This window comes from Bos grunniens, chromosome 7, assembly GCF_055505025.1.
Source record: "Bos grunniens cultivar Pamir isolate PY7600 chromosome 7, Bosgru_T2T1.0, whole genome shotgun sequence".
NCBI classification, from domain to species: domain Eukaryota; kingdom Metazoa; phylum Chordata; class Mammalia; order Artiodactyla; family Bovidae; genus Bos; species Bos grunniens.
In genome coordinates this window covers 83,574,784-83,595,292 of record NC_141171.1, presented here as the reverse complement: position 1 = coordinate 83,595,292, position 20,509 = coordinate 83,574,784, and the positions used below count along the sequence as shown (strand labels likewise).

The window sequence follows — 20,509 nt, the reverse complement described above, 5'->3', positions numbered from 1 at the left end:
ATGGCAACCCACTCCAGTGTTCTTGCCTGGAGAATCCCAGGGATGGCGGAGCCTGGTGGGCTGCGGTCTATGGGGTCGCACAGAGTCAGACACAACTGAAGCGACTTAGCAGCAGTAGCAGCAGCAGTCTAGAAAGAACTGACAAGCACTAATTTAGACTTCAATAATCTATATTTGAAGAGAGGCAGGAGGGTATCAGGGCTTCCTTGATAGCTCAGTTGGTAAAGAATCCACCTGCAATGCAGGAGACCCTGGTTCGATTCCTGGGTTGGGAAGATCCACTGGAGAAGGGATAGGCTACCCACTCCAGTTTTCTTGGGCTTCCCTTGTGGCTCAGCTGGTAAAGAATCCTCCTGCAATGTGGGAGACCTGGGTTGGGAAGATCCCCTGGAGAAGGGAAAGGCTACCCACTCCAGTATTCTGTATAGTCCATGGGCTCCCAAAGAGTTGGACACGACTGAGCGACTTTCACTTTTCAGGAGGGTATCACATGACAATGTGTAACCTGGTAAGAGTCTGATCCTGTTCTACCTGAAACTAAAAATCTGAGAAAATCTTGCACTGGTAGGTGCCTATGACTTTAGTTAGTTGGTGTCATATACTTCTTATGCATATTTAGTACAAATTGAAGGAATCTCAGTAATGAACACTACTGAGGTAAGTGGTTGAGGCTAACTTGCTCTTTTTTGTGAATCAAGAAATGGTTAGGTGTCCAAGCTCCTACAGAGGGAAGTTGGAAAAAACAACTAACTCCTTTCCTCTCTGCTAGTGAGTGAACAGACTGGGTTCACATTCTAAGTCCGTACTATTTATGGCAAGTGACTTCCTGTATGTTTTGCATTTTCATACTGTAGTCTTTGAATAAGAATAATGCCTTATTGATACCTGTAATGAAAAGGACTTGAGGGCTTTTGATTTTTTTTAAATGGACTTTTCTGTCAGGAATGTTTTTTGATCCTTTCACATTCAAATTTTGCCTCTCCAGAAACTTGTGCTGGGCTTCAGTCTTGCTACAGCTAGAATTTAAATAGCTCTTGCTTTTAACATGGAATTCTGTCTTCTCTAATGCCACAGAAGGGCCCTTTTAGCCACTAATTGGCTAACAGAGACTGCATCTGTCATTTCCCCTTTCTTTTTCACCGCTCTAAAAGGGCATGTCTGAACACACACTAAGGGGCAAGGAAAAAACTAATTTAATGGAGAGAGATCTAGGGTTACTGCCTTTAACTGACTAGCCTATGTTTCAGAACCTCTACAGACACTGCTCTATATCCCCCCGCATTGAGAAACACTTCCATTTGGGGCTCTTTCCATCTCTCTTGGGCTGAGCTCCAGACAGGCCCACTGACCCTCTTTCCTTCTCTCTGCAGGCCGATTTTACTACCTGATCCACCCCACCAAGCTGACCTACGACGAAGCGGTGCAGGCTTGTCTCAATGATGGTGCTCAGATTGCTAAAGTGGGCCAGATATTCGCTGCCTGGAAACTTCTGGGATATGACCGTTGCGATGCAGGCTGGTTGGCAGACGGCAGTGTCCGCTACCCCATCTCTAGGCCAAGAAGGCGCTGCAGTCCTAGCGAGGCTGCAGTGCGCTTCGTGGGTTTCCCAGACAAAAAGCATAAGCTGTATGGTGTCTACTGCTTCAGAGCATACAACTGAGCGTGCCCCTAAAGCACATCAGTTTGAAAGTCATTAAGAACATGTGAAGTGAAAGGTTTTGTTTTTTTTTTCCAATATGAACTCATGCAAGTTACCAAAACTGTGATAACCCTTTTTTACTTACTGTAAAGAGTCATTTTCATAAAGACCAATTCATTAATTTGTTTTTGTAAAGCTATTATCATTCAATATATATTATAAATTAATATAATTTTAAGGGAAGCACTACATATGGAGGTTTTAGAGCCAAACTGTTTAGGCTACATCATCCCAGTGAAGTATCCTTTCATGATCGGGGCATGCAATAGCTTGAGGATTGCTAGGATTAAACTAAGGAAAGTAAAGCTACTCAGAGCAGCAGCTGCCACAAGCACAAATTTTACACGTTTGTACAATTTTGAAATGCATTACAATAAACAGATTAGAGCAACAGATTTGAAATATAGGCTTCTTTACATAAACTGAGGCTCTGAGAGGTTGCACAACACTTAGTTTCGCAAGAGAACAATCTACACTTTTCTAAAATATTTCAAAGCTCCAATAGTCAGAATATTTTACTCTTTAAAATCCTGCCTTTTTGACCAAAAAAAAAAAAAAAAATCAGATGGACTTCAATGTATAACAAGCACAGTTAAAACCCCTTAAGACCCCCATTTATATGAAGTATGAAACTAAAATCAGCAGATCATATATAACCAATGAGAGATTCCTACCTTCTTCTAATTAAAATTATACATGCCTGAGAAGAACTGTTTTCTTTTGAGTAGCTTTACTGAATTATATTTAAATTCTAAGGGCCGTTTGCTAAGCAGCATTTAGCATCTACTCAGGGCAGTTATATAGATAAACTGCTGGACAGAAAAATTGTAAAATTTAGCAGCTTGATTTTATGTTAGCCTATGAAGTGTTATTGTCCTATAAAATTAACTTTAAAATATTTAATATTTCCTTCTTATTTACATGACATGACAAAAATTTAAATCATAGAAGGAATAAATAACTATACTTGCCTAACCAAGAAATAAGAACCCAACTTTCAGAATTCTTATTATTCCTATTTGTATATAGACTAGGAAGTCCAACTGGTGCCTGTGTTTGGGTAAAAAAGTCAACAAAGTAGTTTTAACCTTTCTCCATATAGAAAATGTGAACAGTTATGGATGTCACTTTCTTGCTGATCATCATCAGGCTTAAATGAAATGCTGAAGCTGTCAAAGAGTTTACACTAAAATCTTCAGGGCTTTATATGAAAGGGTAAGACCAGCTTCAAAAAACAACTTTCCCCATTAGCAGCTCCAATCTTAAATAAAGCTCGGTTTTCCTATATTTTTATGAGTGTTGAAACCCCACAGGGACCAATATTTGTATTCAAATTACATTTCATGGTTTCCCATTGTTTGACAATGAGTTCTAATAAATGGGATTTAGGATAATAATCCAAGTATGACATAGCTGATATGCTTTCATGAATGTTTTTATGTAGATTTTCCTCCCATGAACATGAGTAAATAAATCTGTTTCCTGAATTGATTGTGGTTGCCTTCAAAGCTCTGTAATAATTCTAATAAATTTACTCTATAAATGTAGAGTTATGTGTGTGGAAGGTATAGGACAATTGGAAGTCCATGAAACCATAACTATACTCATATATTATCTAGGCAGAATATTGTAAATAAAAGTAGATCATTTCATCTGTCAAAAGCATATCTGGAAATTTTCAGATGCTTTGCTATTAAAAGATGAGAAGGTATGCATGCACATTTTTACAGTAGGTTGGATATGCAAATTGTACAAAAATACAAATCCAAAGAGATTGTATAGTTTAACTCAAACACTGCTGATACAAATAGAATTCAAACTTCTAAATTAAAAATACCTGAATGGTCTAAGATAATATGAATATATTATTTAAAGAGGGACTATCTCCAAAACAGTGACTCTAGTACCTCAAAAGTGAGGTCAACTCACTAGAGGAAATCCATACTTGAATGATTATTACTCACATTACAAGAATCTTATTGGAAGTACAAGTGGAAAGAAATTTCTATTGAAGCAGATATACAAATTTCAGTTATTGCTGCAAAACTCTACCTTTATATATTAAGCATAGTAACATTTCTTAACTTTTGAATACTTACTAGTATAGGAATTGGTGCTGATAAAAATCTTTGGAGTGACTGTTAGCTGACTAAAGTCTATACTGACTGCACACCATTTTTCCATGCTTGGGAAAAAAAAATCTTAACAGAATGAATACTGCTGGGCAGAATTTTTATCTTCTGACTTCTCCCAAAGGATCAGAATTCCCATACCCTTTTGGACTCCTCCTTGAATAAGAGTTTCTTTTTAATATTCTTATTTTGCCATTTTCACCAAATATCTATTTTCCTATTTCATTCCTCAAGATATTTCACTGAGAGTGTCTGGAAAAAAAAGGTTATACTAACACAATTCCTAACGTAAAGTTGGTACAACACTGGCTAACACTGGCTAATTCAACAATTGCTACTCAGACTTGGGTACTAAGAACAACAGAGGGATGAGATGGGAGTCTGGTTAGGAAATCTTGCTTTGATCATTTCGTTCATAATTAACACTTGGCCCATTTAAGGAACAAAGTATATCTGCATATTTCACTGACAAGCCTACATTTGAAAAAATAGACAAAAGAAATGATACCTATAAAAGGCAGTATAAGAATGAAAACAAGTTAGTTACATTAACACTGGAAGCCATTTTTTACCAACTGCTGCCATGTTTTGTCACAGTAATTTCTAGTCAAATATGGTATTTGTAAATTTAAACTTTCTTTCATAGAAAGGGGGCCGGTACCTGTTAAAGTTTTATTTTATGCAATAATGTAGTTGCTTATTATTTTGGCAATTAGAAGTAGTCTCAAAGGAGATTCCAATTTGGTTGCTGGCAGCCATACTGGGTTTCTTGATTTCAGTGCTCCAAAGAATATGGTGGTCTCAAGGAGTAGTTGACCACTAAGGAGGGAAGGATGAAAAGGGAATCGCTTATTCATTATCAGCATAGAATACATAAAGAATGATCAGTGGATAACTGACATAGTTGTGTTGAGAAGTTAACTGTACCGTAGCTCACTACTGCCAGCGTAGCAATGATGTACAATGAAAGAAATGAAAAATACAAGTCATTATTAAGCCACCTGATTAAAAGGAAGTCAGTATTTAAAGGCATTTAATACCTACTGAGTACAAATCTGAGAAGAACCATATCTGTATTACAAAAAAAAAAAATGTTTTCATTTTCTGTAAGATACAATGAACTGGTAAACAAACATTAAAAGTCAATTTTATGTTACTGCAGTATCTCTTGATTCTTCTGAGTTGTAGAATCTTAGCTATTTTTCTTTGTGTCAAACCCCATAAATGCATTATCTCAAGAAAAGACATTTAACTCATCCTTGCTCTGATACAGTTGACTTCAAATTGTAAACACCTACCAATTCCTATTTCCTATATTTTGCAAAGTTATCAACAACAGCAACAAAAGGAGTATATCTGTAGTGTAACTAAATCAGCAATAGTATTATCCCCAAATCTACTATGATTCAAAGTATAATTTATTTGGTTCATCTGGTTCAGTGTATCCTTGAATAGATTTATATATTTAAACTACATACACAGCTAAATTTTAAAAAGGTTTTTAATTTTCTTGCTGAAGTCCTTCTCATGCACTTTATAGTCCAATAAAAAGGAACATATTTGTTAATATTTCCATCCCTTCTGAATTTTCAATGTGGAAGACAGTTTCTGGATATTTCGGTATTTAAAAATGGATTCTTGAGTGCAAGAGTCTATTACTGGTGCAATGACTTGAATGCAAGCATCTAAAACAATTTGGGTTACTGACATTCAAACAGAAAAGTTTACTTTAAATTTTTTCCCTTACTTGGAATACATTAAACAACCTTGGAGAAAAAAGTCTAAGGGTAACATGAAATTAAATCATGTTTCTTTAACGTTTAAGTTTTCACACAGATGAAAGGTATCATCTTAACTTTTCCAGCAAACCTCTTGTATTATTATAGCCAAATCCCACACAAACCTGCTTGGTACTAATACTGAAAGGTCCTATGGGTTTCCATCAGTTCAGTTCAGTTCAGTCTCTCAGTCATGTCCAACTCTTTGTGCCCCGTGAATTGCAGCATGCCAGGCCTCCCTGTCCATCACCAACTCCCAGAGTTCACCCAAACTCATGTCCATTGAGTCCATGATGCCATCCAGCCATCTCATCCTCTGTCGTTCCCTTCTCCTCCTGCCCCCAACCCCTCCCAGCATCAGAGTCTTTTCCAATGAGTCAACTCTTCACATGAGGTGGCCAAAGTACTGGAGTTTCAGCTTTAGCATCATTCCTTCCAAAGAACACCCAGGACAGATCTCCTTTAGAATACTGCTTAAATAAAAATAAGTTCACTGTTCAGATGTGGTCCCCTTAATTCCCTATCAAGTGACAAGGCTTAATACTAAAGTCTTAGTCTTGAGAAGACTACCTTCTTGAGCAGAAGGGACCTTGTCCAGGATGATCAGATATGCAAGAATTGTTGATCAGTTATTCAGTTGTGTCCAACTCTTTGCAACCTCATGAACTGTAGTCCTCCAGGCTCCTCTGTCCATCTTATTTTCCAGGTAAGAATACTGGAGTGGGTTGCCATTTCCTTCTCCAGCGAATCTTTCTGACCCAGGGATCAAACATGCATCTCTTGCATTGGCAGACGGATTCTTTACTGCTGAGCCACCAAAAAGTAAAGTGTTACATTAAAGCATTACTGGGTAGTGTGATTTCTTCAGCCCTTCATTTAGCATTATTTAGAGGGCACAGCTTAAGATGACTCTGGAGTCCTTATCTCTCTGTAGGTGATGTATTTAGGATACTGACAGCAGGCTACTTGCTCCAATCTTTAGGAGGAAATTCACTGCACACACATTTTTTTTTTTTCCACTAAGAACAAGTGAAGCTTATTTTCTCTATATTTGTTTCAGACCAATAAAGCTTTGTCATCTCTATAGCCACTCATCATCTGAGACAACCTGGGTCAGCCCAGAGAGTAGCTCCATGTCTTCTCTGAAATTAAACAATTTTCCTTCTCAGCTTATCCCTGTCCACTGAAGTTGTCCAGTTCCACATGCCTCCATTATTAAAAGATGCTTCTTTCTTTCAGTTGGTGTCTGACTGCAGCGTGAGCTGTGTTTATTCAAGGGATTATTCTCAAGGTGGAGAGAAAGCTCAGATTCTTCATTTTCTAGGGATGAACCTATTGGTTTGATCAACAAATATGAGATTCTCAGATGGTGGTAAATTCTAAGAATACCACATTCCCATATTTTTCTTTCTAAGTAAGGGGCTCAATTGGCAGCTCTTCATTCTGCTTGAAATATCTGGGATTTTTGTTGTTTTTAAATTTTTTTTCACTATTTCTCCCTTTGATTTTAGTCAATGAAAATTTTCCCTGCCAAAACTCATACATATGAGTAGAAAACAAAAAGCAGGAAATTTTGAAGTTTTAAGTCTTTGAAAGGCCCTTCTTTGAAAATGCTGAGAATCTTACATGTGAATCTGAAACAAAACTGCAGAACCATTCATTTATTATTCTGATAAATAAACATATTCACGTGTAATGATTGCTGTGAGCCCAGGGAAAAGATAAATAAAGTACTTTGTGGCTCTGCTTGTACTCGAGGTCAGCCAAACTGAACATCCTCCCTCCATGGGAAAGCACTTAATTCCTGTGCTGAGAGCCTAACTTCAAGTGGCTGAGAAGCAAAGTCTACTGTTCTAATAGAAAAAAAAAAATGTTTTTTAAAGGCCAACCTTTCAGTTCAATATACATGAAAATGTAGTAATATATTAAAGCAGTTGGCAGCATATTAGAATCACCTAGGGAGCTTTAGAAAAACTTTGAGGCCTGGGTCTCTTTGCCACAGATCATGGTCAAAGGTGCAACCTGGACATCAGGATTGTTCGAATCTTCTGTCACAGACCTCTGGTAAATTTTAATATGTAGTCAGGGTTGAGAAACACTGGTCTTAACAGACTTAGCAGGAAAAAAATCAAAACCATTCCACTGATAAATGGTTGGACTGATATTTATAGTTCGCAATTTAAAATAATTTTTAAAATAGTATAATCGGTTTGAATTTGATCAAACTCAGAAATTCTTCAAATGTGAACATTGGATTCATTTGATTTACTCTTTTTCTCCAAGTAATAGTTTCCATTATATTAGCAGATGTGTTCTAAGAAGCCATTTGCCTGCCTGCCTGCCCTATCACTGTCACTTCTATAAAAACTACTATAAACCACATATATCCTAACATCAAATTCTTTCCCATCTAAACTACCAAAATCCCAGGGCTATAACAATAATTGTGTAAAACGTTTTGGGGACAAGAATTCAAACTCCACTTGAAGCCAATTGCTTCTGAGATTTAGTTATATTTTAGGAAGAAGAACCTATTCTCACAGTGAGCTTTATATTACAACATGGACCCTTGGACCAAAAATATAAATAAACAAACAAAAAGCCAACATACAATAGGAAAGAAAGAAAATGAAAATTATTCATAATCTGAATATTTGGGGAAAAGGAAGAAAAGTACTCTTAAATTTTATAGTATCTTATTTTCCATTATGTCTGTAAATAAACGCTTGCTAAATTGAGTCATCAATTCTAGAAAATATACGATGTGTAAACTATGTCAGTAAAGCTATAAGTCATTTCCTAAATGGCCTGTGAATCTGATAGAGTTAGTTGAGTCAGTTGCAACTCACACTGAGGCACGTGGAAGACATGAACAACGCAATTAATTAGTTTGAAATATCCTCCAGCCATTCTTCAGCTTCCTTAGTTCTCTGGCCTCTCCAGAGAGCACAGAGGGCAACGGTCTAGCACTGACAGAGGAAGTGGGACCTGACCTTTCCTTCCCTGGCTTTCAACTAACAAAGAAAGGACTAGTACCAGTGGCACAAGGCGTGAGGCTTCCTACCAGAATATCGCCTGTGCAAAAAGAGAGCATAAAGTTCTATTTTTATCCTCCCCACCAAGAAGAAGAATTCTAAATTCTAAAGAAAAATATACCGTATTGAGTGGATCAAAAAGAATAAATATTAATTAGAAAAGTGCACTAACAATATAACAATTTGCCACTACCAAACAGATAAAGCAAATTGTTGAAGCATGACAATTCCTTTGAGAACTGGCTCCCTATTAAATGATCATTAGAGGAAAGTTCAGGCATCAGGATTTGGAGGGAGAGCACTGCTCAGGATGAACTGTGAAAACTTAGAAACTCTCAAATCAATAGACAGCATAAAAGTATCTAGAGACTGCTGCCTAATGCCTTAGAGAGTCAGTGGAGGAAAGCTATCGCGATGATAGTAGTCTGCAGAAATGCCCTTATCTTACTGACCAAAGCACTACTTCAAAAGTCAGTTTTGACATGTGATGTAAATAAATCACTTCCAATCTTGTTTGGAATAATGCAAAGATAAATAAAACACTGAAAAAAACATCAGTAACACTTACTGCTATTTGAAATATAAGTATTTGATGTCTTTTCCCATATAAAATCCTTTTAAAAACTTCAAAAATTTACAAGCAGAGAGTACTGATCTGAGGCTACGAAACTTCCTTCCTTCCATGCAAATACTAAAAAAAGGCAATTAAAAAATTGTGTGATGTCTTCGTGATGTCATCGTTGTGCAATTAACATGCATAGTAAAGTCTAGAAGGATATACACATACTCGTGAGGGTTATCCTTTTTCCTTCTACTTCTGAAATCTCCACAGCAAAGATGCATTACACAAAAATTATTTAACAAATTATTGTGATATAATATTAGTTCATTTTTACTGCTGCTGCTGCTGCTAAGTCGCTTCAGTCGTGTCCGACTCTGTGCGTCCCCATAGACGGCAGCCCACCAGGCTCCCCCATCCCCGGGATTCTTCAGGCAAGAACACTGGAGTGGGTTGCCATTTCCTTCTCCAATGTATGAAAGTGAAAAGTGAAAAAGTGAAGTCGTGTCCGACTCTTAGCGACCCCACGGACTGCAGCCTACCAGGCTCCTCTGTCCATAGGAGTTTCCAGGCAAGAGTACTGGAGTGGGGTGCCATTGCCTTCTCACTGGAGTCTAACAATTTCTAAAAAAAAAAAAAAACTTGAAAAAAATATTCCAGACTTGATTTTATGAATTGCTCTCCACTGTATCTTCTATTACAGGCCTGCCAATATAAAATCTCCCTGGATCTCTCTTGGGGAGGATCTGAATCACCTGCAGTGTTTCTCAGAAATGCCATGCACATTTTGGATAAAATGGTTCTTTACTGTGTGGGATTATCTCACCTTTTAGGGCACTTAACGTCCCTCACTCTTCCAGTCACTGCTAGTGAATACTCCTTTCCAATCAAACTAACAGCTCAAAACATACCCTCCAAGTTTCCCTACATCCCCAAGACAGGTAATAGTGCCTTTTGGGGAAACAGCTTGGGTTTTCTATTACAAGGTGGATGATCAGCGTAAAAAGAAAACAAAGAAACCAGTGGAACTAAAGCCTCAGTGAAGCTTTGTTAAATTGGCTGTAAGGAAAACAACCAAGCTCTTGTCTTAATGTCCATCTGAGCTAGCCAGGTGTGCTCTTCCTGAAACCAGCCACCTCCAGGGATTCAGTCAAAGTTGACCTTCTCCAAAAAGTCCTAGGGTATCTTACCCATCTCTAGTATCTTATCCGCAGTGGTCCAATAGAAGTGCCTAAGATCAGGAGATCCATCTCAGCATTTATCCACTGGTTAAGTTTATTTGTTGATTAAATGAGTTAAATGCTTTTAAGGGTGTCTGGCACTAGTGAGTGTTCAATAAATGCTATATTTATCATTAATCATCATCATCATCATCATTTGTGATTTCCTTTTCAAGCACAGTATAAATAGCAATTCTGTACAAAAGTCCAAGACCTTAAACTTACAAAGATTACCCTTTAGTCGACTATATACTGTGCTCTGTACAAAGCAAGTTATTCCTTCTTTAATCTGGTAATGATCAATTTAAGACCTCAACAGTTCTTGCCCCACAGTCAAAATCTGGACCTCACAAGTTGTACCCATATTTCTAGGATGAAAATGATTCTGTCATTGTCAATGTAGTTTTCAAATGAATCATCAAAATTCTCCACAAATGTAGGTTTTTACAAACATTTATTGAATTGTGAAATCAAATACAATGTAAAATTTATGTTGTATATGTTCCTTTGGAAGTTTTCTGCATAGGCTGAACAAGTTGGATTTTCTAAATATATAATTCTATGAGCATTTGAATCAAAAATATTTTTTCCTGGCTTAACATATCTTCCTGTTGTAAGTGAAGCTGTTTTTTATTGATAAAAGATCATCCCTCTAGGATTCAAAATTAGAATTTACTGTCTTGAAACCACTGTTGAGTACATGCATGAAAGGTTTGAGACATCTTTAAATGATAATCCTGGAACATCTGTTGTCTGGGTGTGTGTTGGTATTACTCCCTTGTGCTAAGTGCTAAGTCACTTTCAGTCATGCCCAACTCTTTGAGACCCCATAGACTGTAGCCCATCAGGCTCCTCTCTCCATGGGATTCTCCAGGCAAGAATACTGGAGCAGGTTGCCATTTCTTCTCCAGGGGATCTTCCTGACCCAGGGCCTGAACCTGTGTCTCTTATGTCTCCTGCATTGGCAGGCGGGTTCTGTACTGCTAGCATCATCTAGGAAGCCCCTTAGTGGAGATAAATGCAATTTGGGTTGTTAATGGGGGATTGTGGTAGGCAGGGGCTGTGAGGTTCTTACTAATGATTCTTAAGGGATCTAAAATTGGTGTATGCCAGTTTGCCATAAACTGAAAGTTATGTTCTGACACACCACTTGGTCACCTGTGTTCTGATATGTGACATTTCTGATAAAGAAACACTGCAAGTTTGTTGACAGCAAACCCCCTACATACTTCTTCACTTCCTACATGGTTCCAGAAGCCCAGGCTCTCACATACTGCTCACTGCACATCTCAAAACAGGTGCAGCTTAATTGAGGGAGAAAGTGCTGAAGAGGTATCTGATCTGAAAATGAAATAATCCCTTCCTAGATTTTATTCTCATCACACACAAAAAAGAAATGAATATTATGTAATGTGATAGTGGTCTTAGTACTACATGAGAATCAGATTACAGTATATAAATGTATCTAATCAACATGTTGTATTGTTGGGGCCAGTGTGAAGAAAGCAGGAGAGACTCCATCTTGAAGCCTGTCATCCGTCTTACAGACAGGATGTGAACTGGGCCTGAACCCTGCCCAAGAGTGAAGAAACCATTGCTAGTGTAAACCAGGTCTCCTAGTGACGTCTTCCCTCCCTACAGATGACAAACGGAGATTGTAGTTGAGGTCAGGTAGCCCCTGTTAGATTAATAATGGAGACACCCCCCTTTATGTATAATCACTGTTCCCCGCCCCAAGTTTTAACCTTGTTTGTTCTCCTAGCACCCACTTGTTGTAAAACTCAATCATATACAACAAAGAGGTTGCTAACATGTGACCAGTCACTTAGTGGGGGGTATAAAACTGGGCCTCTCAGAAACATCAGGGTCCTTGTTGTGAACTGATTCCCCTTGGACCCGCTGGCATAATAAACTGTACTCCACTGTCTTGAGGGGCCTCCCTGGTAGCTCAGCTGGTAAAGTATCCACCTGCAATGCAGGAGACCTGGGTTTGATTCCTGGGTTGGGAAGATCCTCTGGAGAAGGGAAAGGCTACCCACTCCAGTATTTCAGCCTGGGGAATTCTGTGGACTGCAGAGTCCACGGGGTCACAAAGAATCAGACACGACTGAGGGACTCACTTTCACTTTCCACTGTCTTGAGTGTCCTCCGAGGTGTGTTTTGTGACTCTGGATTATACAAAATTTCACCTTAAATTTATACAATGTTATGTGTCAAATTTACTTCAATTAAAAAAAGATAAGAAAATTTCCAAAATGAAAATAAGATATGTTACTTTATAGTCTCTGCTGCTGCTGCTGCTAAGTCGCTTCAGTTGTGTCCAACACTGTGCGACCCCATAGACGGCAGCCCACCAGGTTCCCCCGTCCCTGGGATTCTCCAGGCAAGAGTACTCGAGTCGGTTGCCATTTCCTTCTCTAATGCATGAAAGTGAAAAGTAAAAGTGAAGTCGCTCAGTCATGTCTGACTCTTAGCGACCCCATGGACTGCAGCCCACCAGGCTCCTCCACCCATGGGATATAGTCTCTAAACTAAAGTATAATCTATAGTCTCTAAGCTAAACTAATTACACTTTGGATTTTCTTTACAAGAAGTTTCCTTTACTTAAGAATTTAACAACTGATAATGTGGTTCCCTGCAAACTGGCAAATGAGAAAGGTCACAGAGCAGAAGACTTTTTGGATTAATTTAAAATATAGCTTTTAAGTATAGTTTTGTTGTAGCCATGCGTTCCGGGAAACAAACTCACTCAGAAGGACAATGCAGATAGTGGAGTGCAGTCTATTACACCCCCGGGCCCAAGGCAGAGTCTCCTCTTAGCCAAGGACCCCGACCAGCATTTGTGAAAATCTTTTATACCCCATGTGTATGTGTCTGAACCCACCACTCCAAATTCCTTGAGACTTACATAAACCAAGGAAAATACAATCCCAATGACCCCCTCATTCACGTGCTATGTGCTCAAGTGCTCAAACAGTCAAACAGTTAGCCAATAATCAATAAACCCGAGGTCACACTCCGATAGATACAGAGGAAGGGGTGATTAGTGTATGTTTTCTCTTAGGCGATGATTAACCTAGATACGATCTTCAAGGTTCCCCTGTCTGGAGGGGGTCTTATCCTTCTGTTGTTGTTTTCATAGGCACTAAACACAGAGTTCAGAGTCCATTGGAAAGGTGGCTGAGCATGATCAGCATGAACAGGCCTAAGCTGGAGTCCAGGCCCTATGAATTCCTTCTTCCGTTTAATTTTAGGGAAAGAGTTTTTATTGAATAATTAATGTGCATGCATTCTTTTTAATTTTCTCTGAAGAAAAGAAAATAAAATGGGGGCATAAACCTCAAAATAAATCTATTCCTTAGTCCTTGATAAGTATCTGTGCCTAGTCTGGGTTGCCACATTTTACATCCCAATTTAAAAGTCATTCAAGTTCAAATTCTTTTCAGTTGCAAATATGTTCAGGATCCCTGAGGAGTTTGTGACAGAACCAGATGGCTGGCAAATCTGTAGAGTTCCACCTAATCTAACTTTTCATCTTAAAACAATTGAGTTTCTCCTCTTCATGTGCCTTTGAAAGGAAAGGAAATTTAGTCGCACAGTCGTGAAAGACTCTTTGTGATCCCATGGACTGTACTGTCCATGGAATTCTAAAGGCAAGAGTACTGGAATGAGGTGCCATTCCCTTCTCCAGGGGAGCTTCCCTACCCAGGGATCAAACCCTGGTCTCCTGCATTGCAGGCAGATTCTTTATCAACTGAGCTATTAGGAAAGCCCCTGTAGCCTTTAATGAAAGGCAACTTGTGTTCAGGAAAACACAATTATTGAGGCTTGTTCAAGTTTTGTTGGGCGATTTAATATGAGTTGGTCTTAGTAAATATGTGAAGAAATTAGGGTCATGAGACAAATTTCCAAGCCCCCAAGTGCTCCTCTGCATCTGGATAGAGGAATGGAAATGCATGGAACTTGTCCCAGTGGAACTTGTGAGAATGTACCAATTGCGAAAGCAGACCAACTTCCAGGTTTGACTGAAATGTTTCCAAATTGGTCTAGCCAGACAATGTCATCTATATCAGCAGCTCTCAAACTGTGCCCCCTTACATATAATAGACAAAACAGACATTCGTGATGTAGTGCAATATTTTGAAGTATTAGTTGGCATATTTCTTCCTAAACACTGAATTTGTTCATCCACACCCTGAGGGCTTCCTCTCTCTCCTAAGTGCTCAGGTAAACAATTGCCGTGTAAGCCCTGAATAGAAATTTAAAATCTTTTTTTCACATATACACATTTTTCTATAGCATTAGGAGCAGGAAAAATTCCTGAAATTTCAAAGTGAATTCTAAACTTTCAGTATGGCAACAACCTCCTGATAATTTAAGGACTGAAGTGAAGTGAAGTGAAGTCGCTCAGTTGTGTCCGACTCTTTGCGACCCCATGGACTGTAGCCCGCCAGGCTCCTCTGTCCATGGGATTCTCCAGGCAAGAGTGCTGGAGTGGGTTACCATTTCCTTCTCCAGGGGATCTTCCTGACCCAGGTATCGAACCCAGGTCTCCCACATTGGAGGCAGATGCTTTAACCTCTGAGACACCAGGGAAGCCCAATATATAAGGACTAGTGCTGAACAAAATGCTGGAAAAATGGGATTAAGGTTACTAGTCAGAGACTCAAAATAAACAAGCTAAGTAATGCAAGATTAGGCTACAAATGAAGAGAAAAAATTTTAAATATCATATGTACATAGATGCATTGATTTAATTGCACTTAAAATTACAAACACCTGAATAATTGTATTAGATTCGTGACATTTTTATATTAAAAGTGTTTACATACCGCATGCCACTCACCAGCTGCTAAGCTGATCCCTTTGAGCTAGCGTTAATGGAATCTTTATCTTTAGGAGAAAAGCTTTTATAAACAAAATACTTCTTTTTATAAAAAAAATACAGGTCACTAGCATTGCTAATATTAGATTTTGCTAATAGAAGGTGGTAATATTTTGAAGTATATAGTATTTACAATTTTATGTGACTAGGTTTATCTACAATTTAAAAATTCAAAATAATTATGTTCAAGATAAGCAGTTCTTTGATAAAAGTGCAAGCTGTGATTTCATATTTAAACAAGAGACATTTTTGGAAAGAATTAAATTGCCAACTGGTAAAGTTTTTGGACAAAAAGCTTTTTATGAACAATATAAATGCAAAGCATATGTAAAACTTTAAAAATCAGTGTAGAGTACCAGCACCTAAGTTAAGTGGTAATGACAAGATGCACATCAGACTAGTAAACTGCGTTTTAAATACCTTTCAGTCATTACCAACAGCCAACTATGGAAAAATGCCATTCAGTCATTATTAACACAATTCTGTTTTTCTGGAAAAGTCTGTAAACAGCATGTCCAGAGCCCTGCAGGGCCAGACTCTAAGAGGTTCGTTGTCTGATAATTCCCATCTGGAAATGTGTCCTCCTGGGGGTGCCTAGGAGGACTCAGGAAGGGGGTCCTCTCTTTGTGACTTTCCTGGTCATGATTTCACAGACTACTAGAGCTCTGAGAGGAGGAAAACAACTTCCAGGCAGCTGTTTCTTCAACCCCTTCCCTCTACTGCCCCCTCACTTCTAACAAATCCTATATATGGTGACTATATCCTGTAAAACATTATCACTTCCTCCTGCCTGCCAGACCCTAGGGTTTCTTGATTTAAGGGTATATACTGACAACACACTTAGGCCAAATCATCAAAGGTAACAACTGAAGAAAAGAAACAAAGGCCTGTGTCATCAAAATATATAACTAGTAAATATTATTTGATGGGGGGAAACAGCCTATAAAATTTTCTATTTTATTATGGAAAAGGGCTTAGAAAAAAGTCATTTTCAGAGCAAAATCTTTCCAGAGTGACTCTACCCATTACATTTAATTCAAACATATTATCTCAGCACTGCTGTAAAAATATTTTTCTCCAAACTAAAAGAGTCAAACAAATATGACCACTTATATGGTGATAACAGTCAAATTTAGCTTCTTCCACAAGCCAGTTCTCAGATACAACATTATCCTCAGGTTCAGATATATACAGTAAATTAAAAGCCCATTTAGCAACTTTATTTGGCAGCTAAACTGTCTCTAAGCAGCCTCAGGCAAAGGATACAAATGTCTGGTTCTCTCGCAAAGAGCCATAACATACAAACAACTTTACAATGTTTAGTCTTGCTTTTTGTGGTCTATAGGCCCTGCCATCAGTAAGGTGTTGATCAGTGAAAATACTACATGGCCGTATTTGCCAAGGCACCAAAAATGTGCCTTGTAAAAGAATAAAGTATCCATGAATATGCTATTTATTAAAATGCAAAGGAATTATGTGAGAGTCACCTTTTCAAAAATAGCCATTTTACATTTGACCTTTTCCAGTGAATAATAGGGTTTCATTTAGAACACAACTGCCTGACCTAAACCATTGCTCTCTGTACAATGCTCTTCATAAAGCCCAAGATACTTCTTAATAAAATAAGCTGAAAGCTCCCTGTTTAAACAATCAAACTAAAGTGTTTAAGGGTCTACATTCACTGTTGCATTGTAAACTGCTCATAGAATTGAACCATGTATATAGCAGCGTTGACCTCTTTCTCCTCTGGCGGATTCGGGTCCCTTCATATTTCAGGGGACTGTCCCTGTGTCTCCACCTCTGACCTGAACCTACATTTCTAGATCCTGAACTGCTCAATTCCCATATGGTCTCTGTCTGTGCATCCTCTGTCTCTCTGTCTCCCTCTCTCCCAAGCCCTGGAAGTTCTCAAGAACTGAGCAGACTTCTCCCAAAGTACGTTTTCTCGAGATAGACTTTTATGTCAGGACACACACCATATACATGTATAGATGATCTGACCCGAAATCCCAAGTCATCCACCCGGGATCATTCACCTGACTACATTGCCCCCAACGAGTCACAGGTCCCACTGTACCTTCAGATCCCAGATACAGCCAAACTGAGTGCTGTCCTCCCTCTTGCAAGAACGCTCATTTCCACCTGGCCTCGCTGTAAAAATTCCTCAGAGCCATTCAAGACACTTTTGAATATCAATTATTTCAACAGGTCCATCCTAACCTCCTGGAATAGGTTCAGAAACTCATCTATTTTCCCCATTACTCCCCATAGGACTCTCTACTGCTGTGACTATTGTTCTTGGTGGTGTTTTTTTTTTAAAAACATATCTGTCTTCCTGTTTTACTTATAGACTTTACTTATAGACTTTACTTATAGACTCATACACAGTAAGAACCAAGCTTAACGACATTTTTATCACCACACATCCACACTCTTTGAAAACTTTAATTGAAATGTCTCTTACATAGGCCCTGAACTGGGAGTTAATCCTCTCAGATGATAGTGAATAAGGAAGAAATATCTCTACTTCGAGATCTAAAATGCCTGTATAGAACTACCATAGTAAAAAAAAAAAAAAAAAAAAAAATATATATATATATATATATATGCAATGAGAAAAGCAGGAACAAACCAAAATAAATAGAATTAAGTATTTGGATGAATGGTTAAAGTTGCACAAATTGTAATTTTGGAGGGGTCTTTGGGATTCTACTAATGGATATGATCCTTCTCCCAGAAGACAGTTTGTTTGTGTACGTAAACACCAGACACATCTTTACGATAGTTATAAAGGGTCTTGTCCCCTGGAAACCCTTCCATGGATGATTCTAGTAGAGAGCTCTCATGCTGGTATTCTCAGACCACCAATTAAGAACACTGAGCCTTTGAAAATGGTATGAGAGAACAGAATCCTATAATTTCAATAACCAGAGAACAGGCTTTAGGAGAAACTGAAAGAAAACCAAGGGAAAGACAAATAGTCCCTTTAGACCACTTGGGCTCAAAGAGCTTTTGCCCCAGTGTCTGTTTCTTTGAATTTTATTTTATTTTGTATCTGGCTTATAATTACAACTATCTGATGAGGCAGTGTGCTTTTTTGTTGTTGTTTTATGAAACAAAAAGATACAACTGATTAAAGACTTCCATCCTTTTCCTCTGAAGGTGAAAAAGCTAAAATCTTGAGGGGCAAGTTGTTCTAGGGAGAAATGTCTAAGGTGTGCGGTAAGGGAGTAGGAAGGAGAGAAGGCAACGGCTTGGAGAGAAGAGAGCTGAGATGTTAGCTTATTTTTGCCTTGCTAAATTCAAATTTGGAGGACCTTTGCAATCCCTAAATCCTTCTTTAGAAGTGGGATTGAGTAAGAGAAAGCAAACAAGATGGAATATAAAAGAAAAAATAAAAACACACTTAAGCAAATGAGATGCTGAAAAATGTTAAAATTATATGAAAGGCTTAACAGAAGAAACTACTACTTAGAGGAAATCTGACATGTTAGAAGTTAGATACAAAAATATGCTGTGTCTACAGACTACAGGAACCACTGCAAGGCATAGAATTTCTGCTTTGATTCTAGTCACTGTTATTCAGCAAGCCCCAGGGTGTCTCTTGGTCCCATCTAACTTGCCAGGACACAGAATTTCATTGTGGAGACTTCCAAGGATTCAGTTTGAGTCTCTCCAACTAACAATGTAAACAATAACAGGATGTTATCATTCATCTCTCACTCACATTATGTCAGAGACTGAGCTGAGGCCTTTATATATGCGTGATTTCACTTAATCGTCACAACCATTTGATGAGGCAGGCACTGTTAATACCCTAGTGTGCAGATGAAAAAACAGAAATTAAGAAAAGTGTTAACTTCCAAAAGGTCAGATAACATAACTGGGAAGATGAGAGGATTTCTTTTCCTAATACTCATTGACCTGGAAGGCAGCTGTAGACCTTAATTAACTGGTTAGATAGTTAAACTGAGACGTTGAGTCTGGAGTGTTAAATACTTTTTCTAACACGATGGCAGACAAAGAAAACATAGTCCAGCCACGAAAAGAAATTTCGAAGTAACCAGTTTCTTACTTTGATGAATGCTTCTTAAAATCCCATTTCTCCCCATCCATCTCCCTCCCTACCCACAGCCTCTCTAGTCCCTTCCCACACAAACCACCCTAAAAATCTCCTTTCCCACTCCTAGCCGTCCTCTCTGGCACCATTCCTTCTCTTTTCTTGTTCAGATTTCTCATCACTTCTCCCATTTTGATTCATAAAAATCAACTATGCAGGAGTTCTGGGCAATCTCCTGCCACCGTGTAATAGGGTAAGCACACGTTGAAACTCAGGCCCACTCTCCTTCTTGCCCCCAAATTATACCCCCCAAACAGCAGTTACGCACAGGGCACTGAAGGATGCTTCTCAAAAGAAAAAGGAAAAGAAAACACTGTGCCGGAGAAAGCCAGACCACTCTGCAGTTGGCAGGGAGAAGAAAAAGTCTGAAATTTTCCATATGTTTGTCATTTTGATTCTGTGACATTTATTTGTATATTTTAATCCTTCAACTAGCCTTAAATGTCATGGGTTTTGGGGTTTATTTTGTAGTAACAGGAAACCACTGATGAGATTTGATGAAGAAAGTGATTTAAAATTATATATAGACATTGGAAGATAGTCTGGCCACAAGGTAAAGGCTAGATTGGAGATATGAAGGGCGATGAATAGAAATAATTTCCTTTTTTCTTTTTTTGGCCTCTTCTCCATTGTTATTAAATAATTAAATAATGCATTGAAGTTGTATTATATGAGAAGGTCAGTATTAGTGAGAGAAATGTAAGTGTTTAAGTTTCATTCTGTCTGTGATCATGGCTAATACCTCTACTTGGAACTCTCAGATGTAACTGGATGAGATGTCAGAGGTACTAGCCCACAGAGTCTGGCACATGGGAGTCAATATTCATCATATTCATTCTTACCCATTGCACAATTGAATACATGAATAAATATGGTCTGTGGTCCTGGGCAGGCACATAGGGACAAGGACTAGTGACATTTCAGTTATTATTGCTATCTAACTACATCTATCCCAATATGCTGGTGGTATTGATCTGCGGTGGCCTCAGTCTGCAGCAGTTTGAAGTAGGATCTTGGTCCACTGTCTAGAGACTGAAGTTGGTCCGTGTCAGTGAGAGTGCCAAATTCTAGCCACTAGCCA

The 20,509-nt window shown here is 38.4% G+C and overlaps 1 protein-coding gene and 1 long non-coding RNA gene across 2 annotated transcripts in view; one reads left to right on the top strand and one right to left on the bottom strand.

Annotated features, from left to right (window-relative positions):
• The window catches only part of HAPLN1 (hyaluronan and proteoglycan link protein 1), a 79,094-nt gene extending 75,848 nt beyond the window's left edge, over window positions 1-3,246 (top strand). The window contains exon 5 of the mRNA XM_086412881.1: window positions 1,371-3,246. Within this exon, the coding sequence (XP_086269007.1) occupies window positions 1,371-1,660 (290 nt within the window). The 3' untranslated portion in view covers window positions 1,661-3,246. The remainder of the gene's footprint in view (window positions 1-1,370) is intronic.
• LOC147369902 (uncharacterized) overlaps window positions 1-20,509 on the bottom strand; it is an 87,139-nt gene that overhangs the window by 39,812 nt on the left and 26,818 nt on the right. The window lies entirely within an intron of this gene.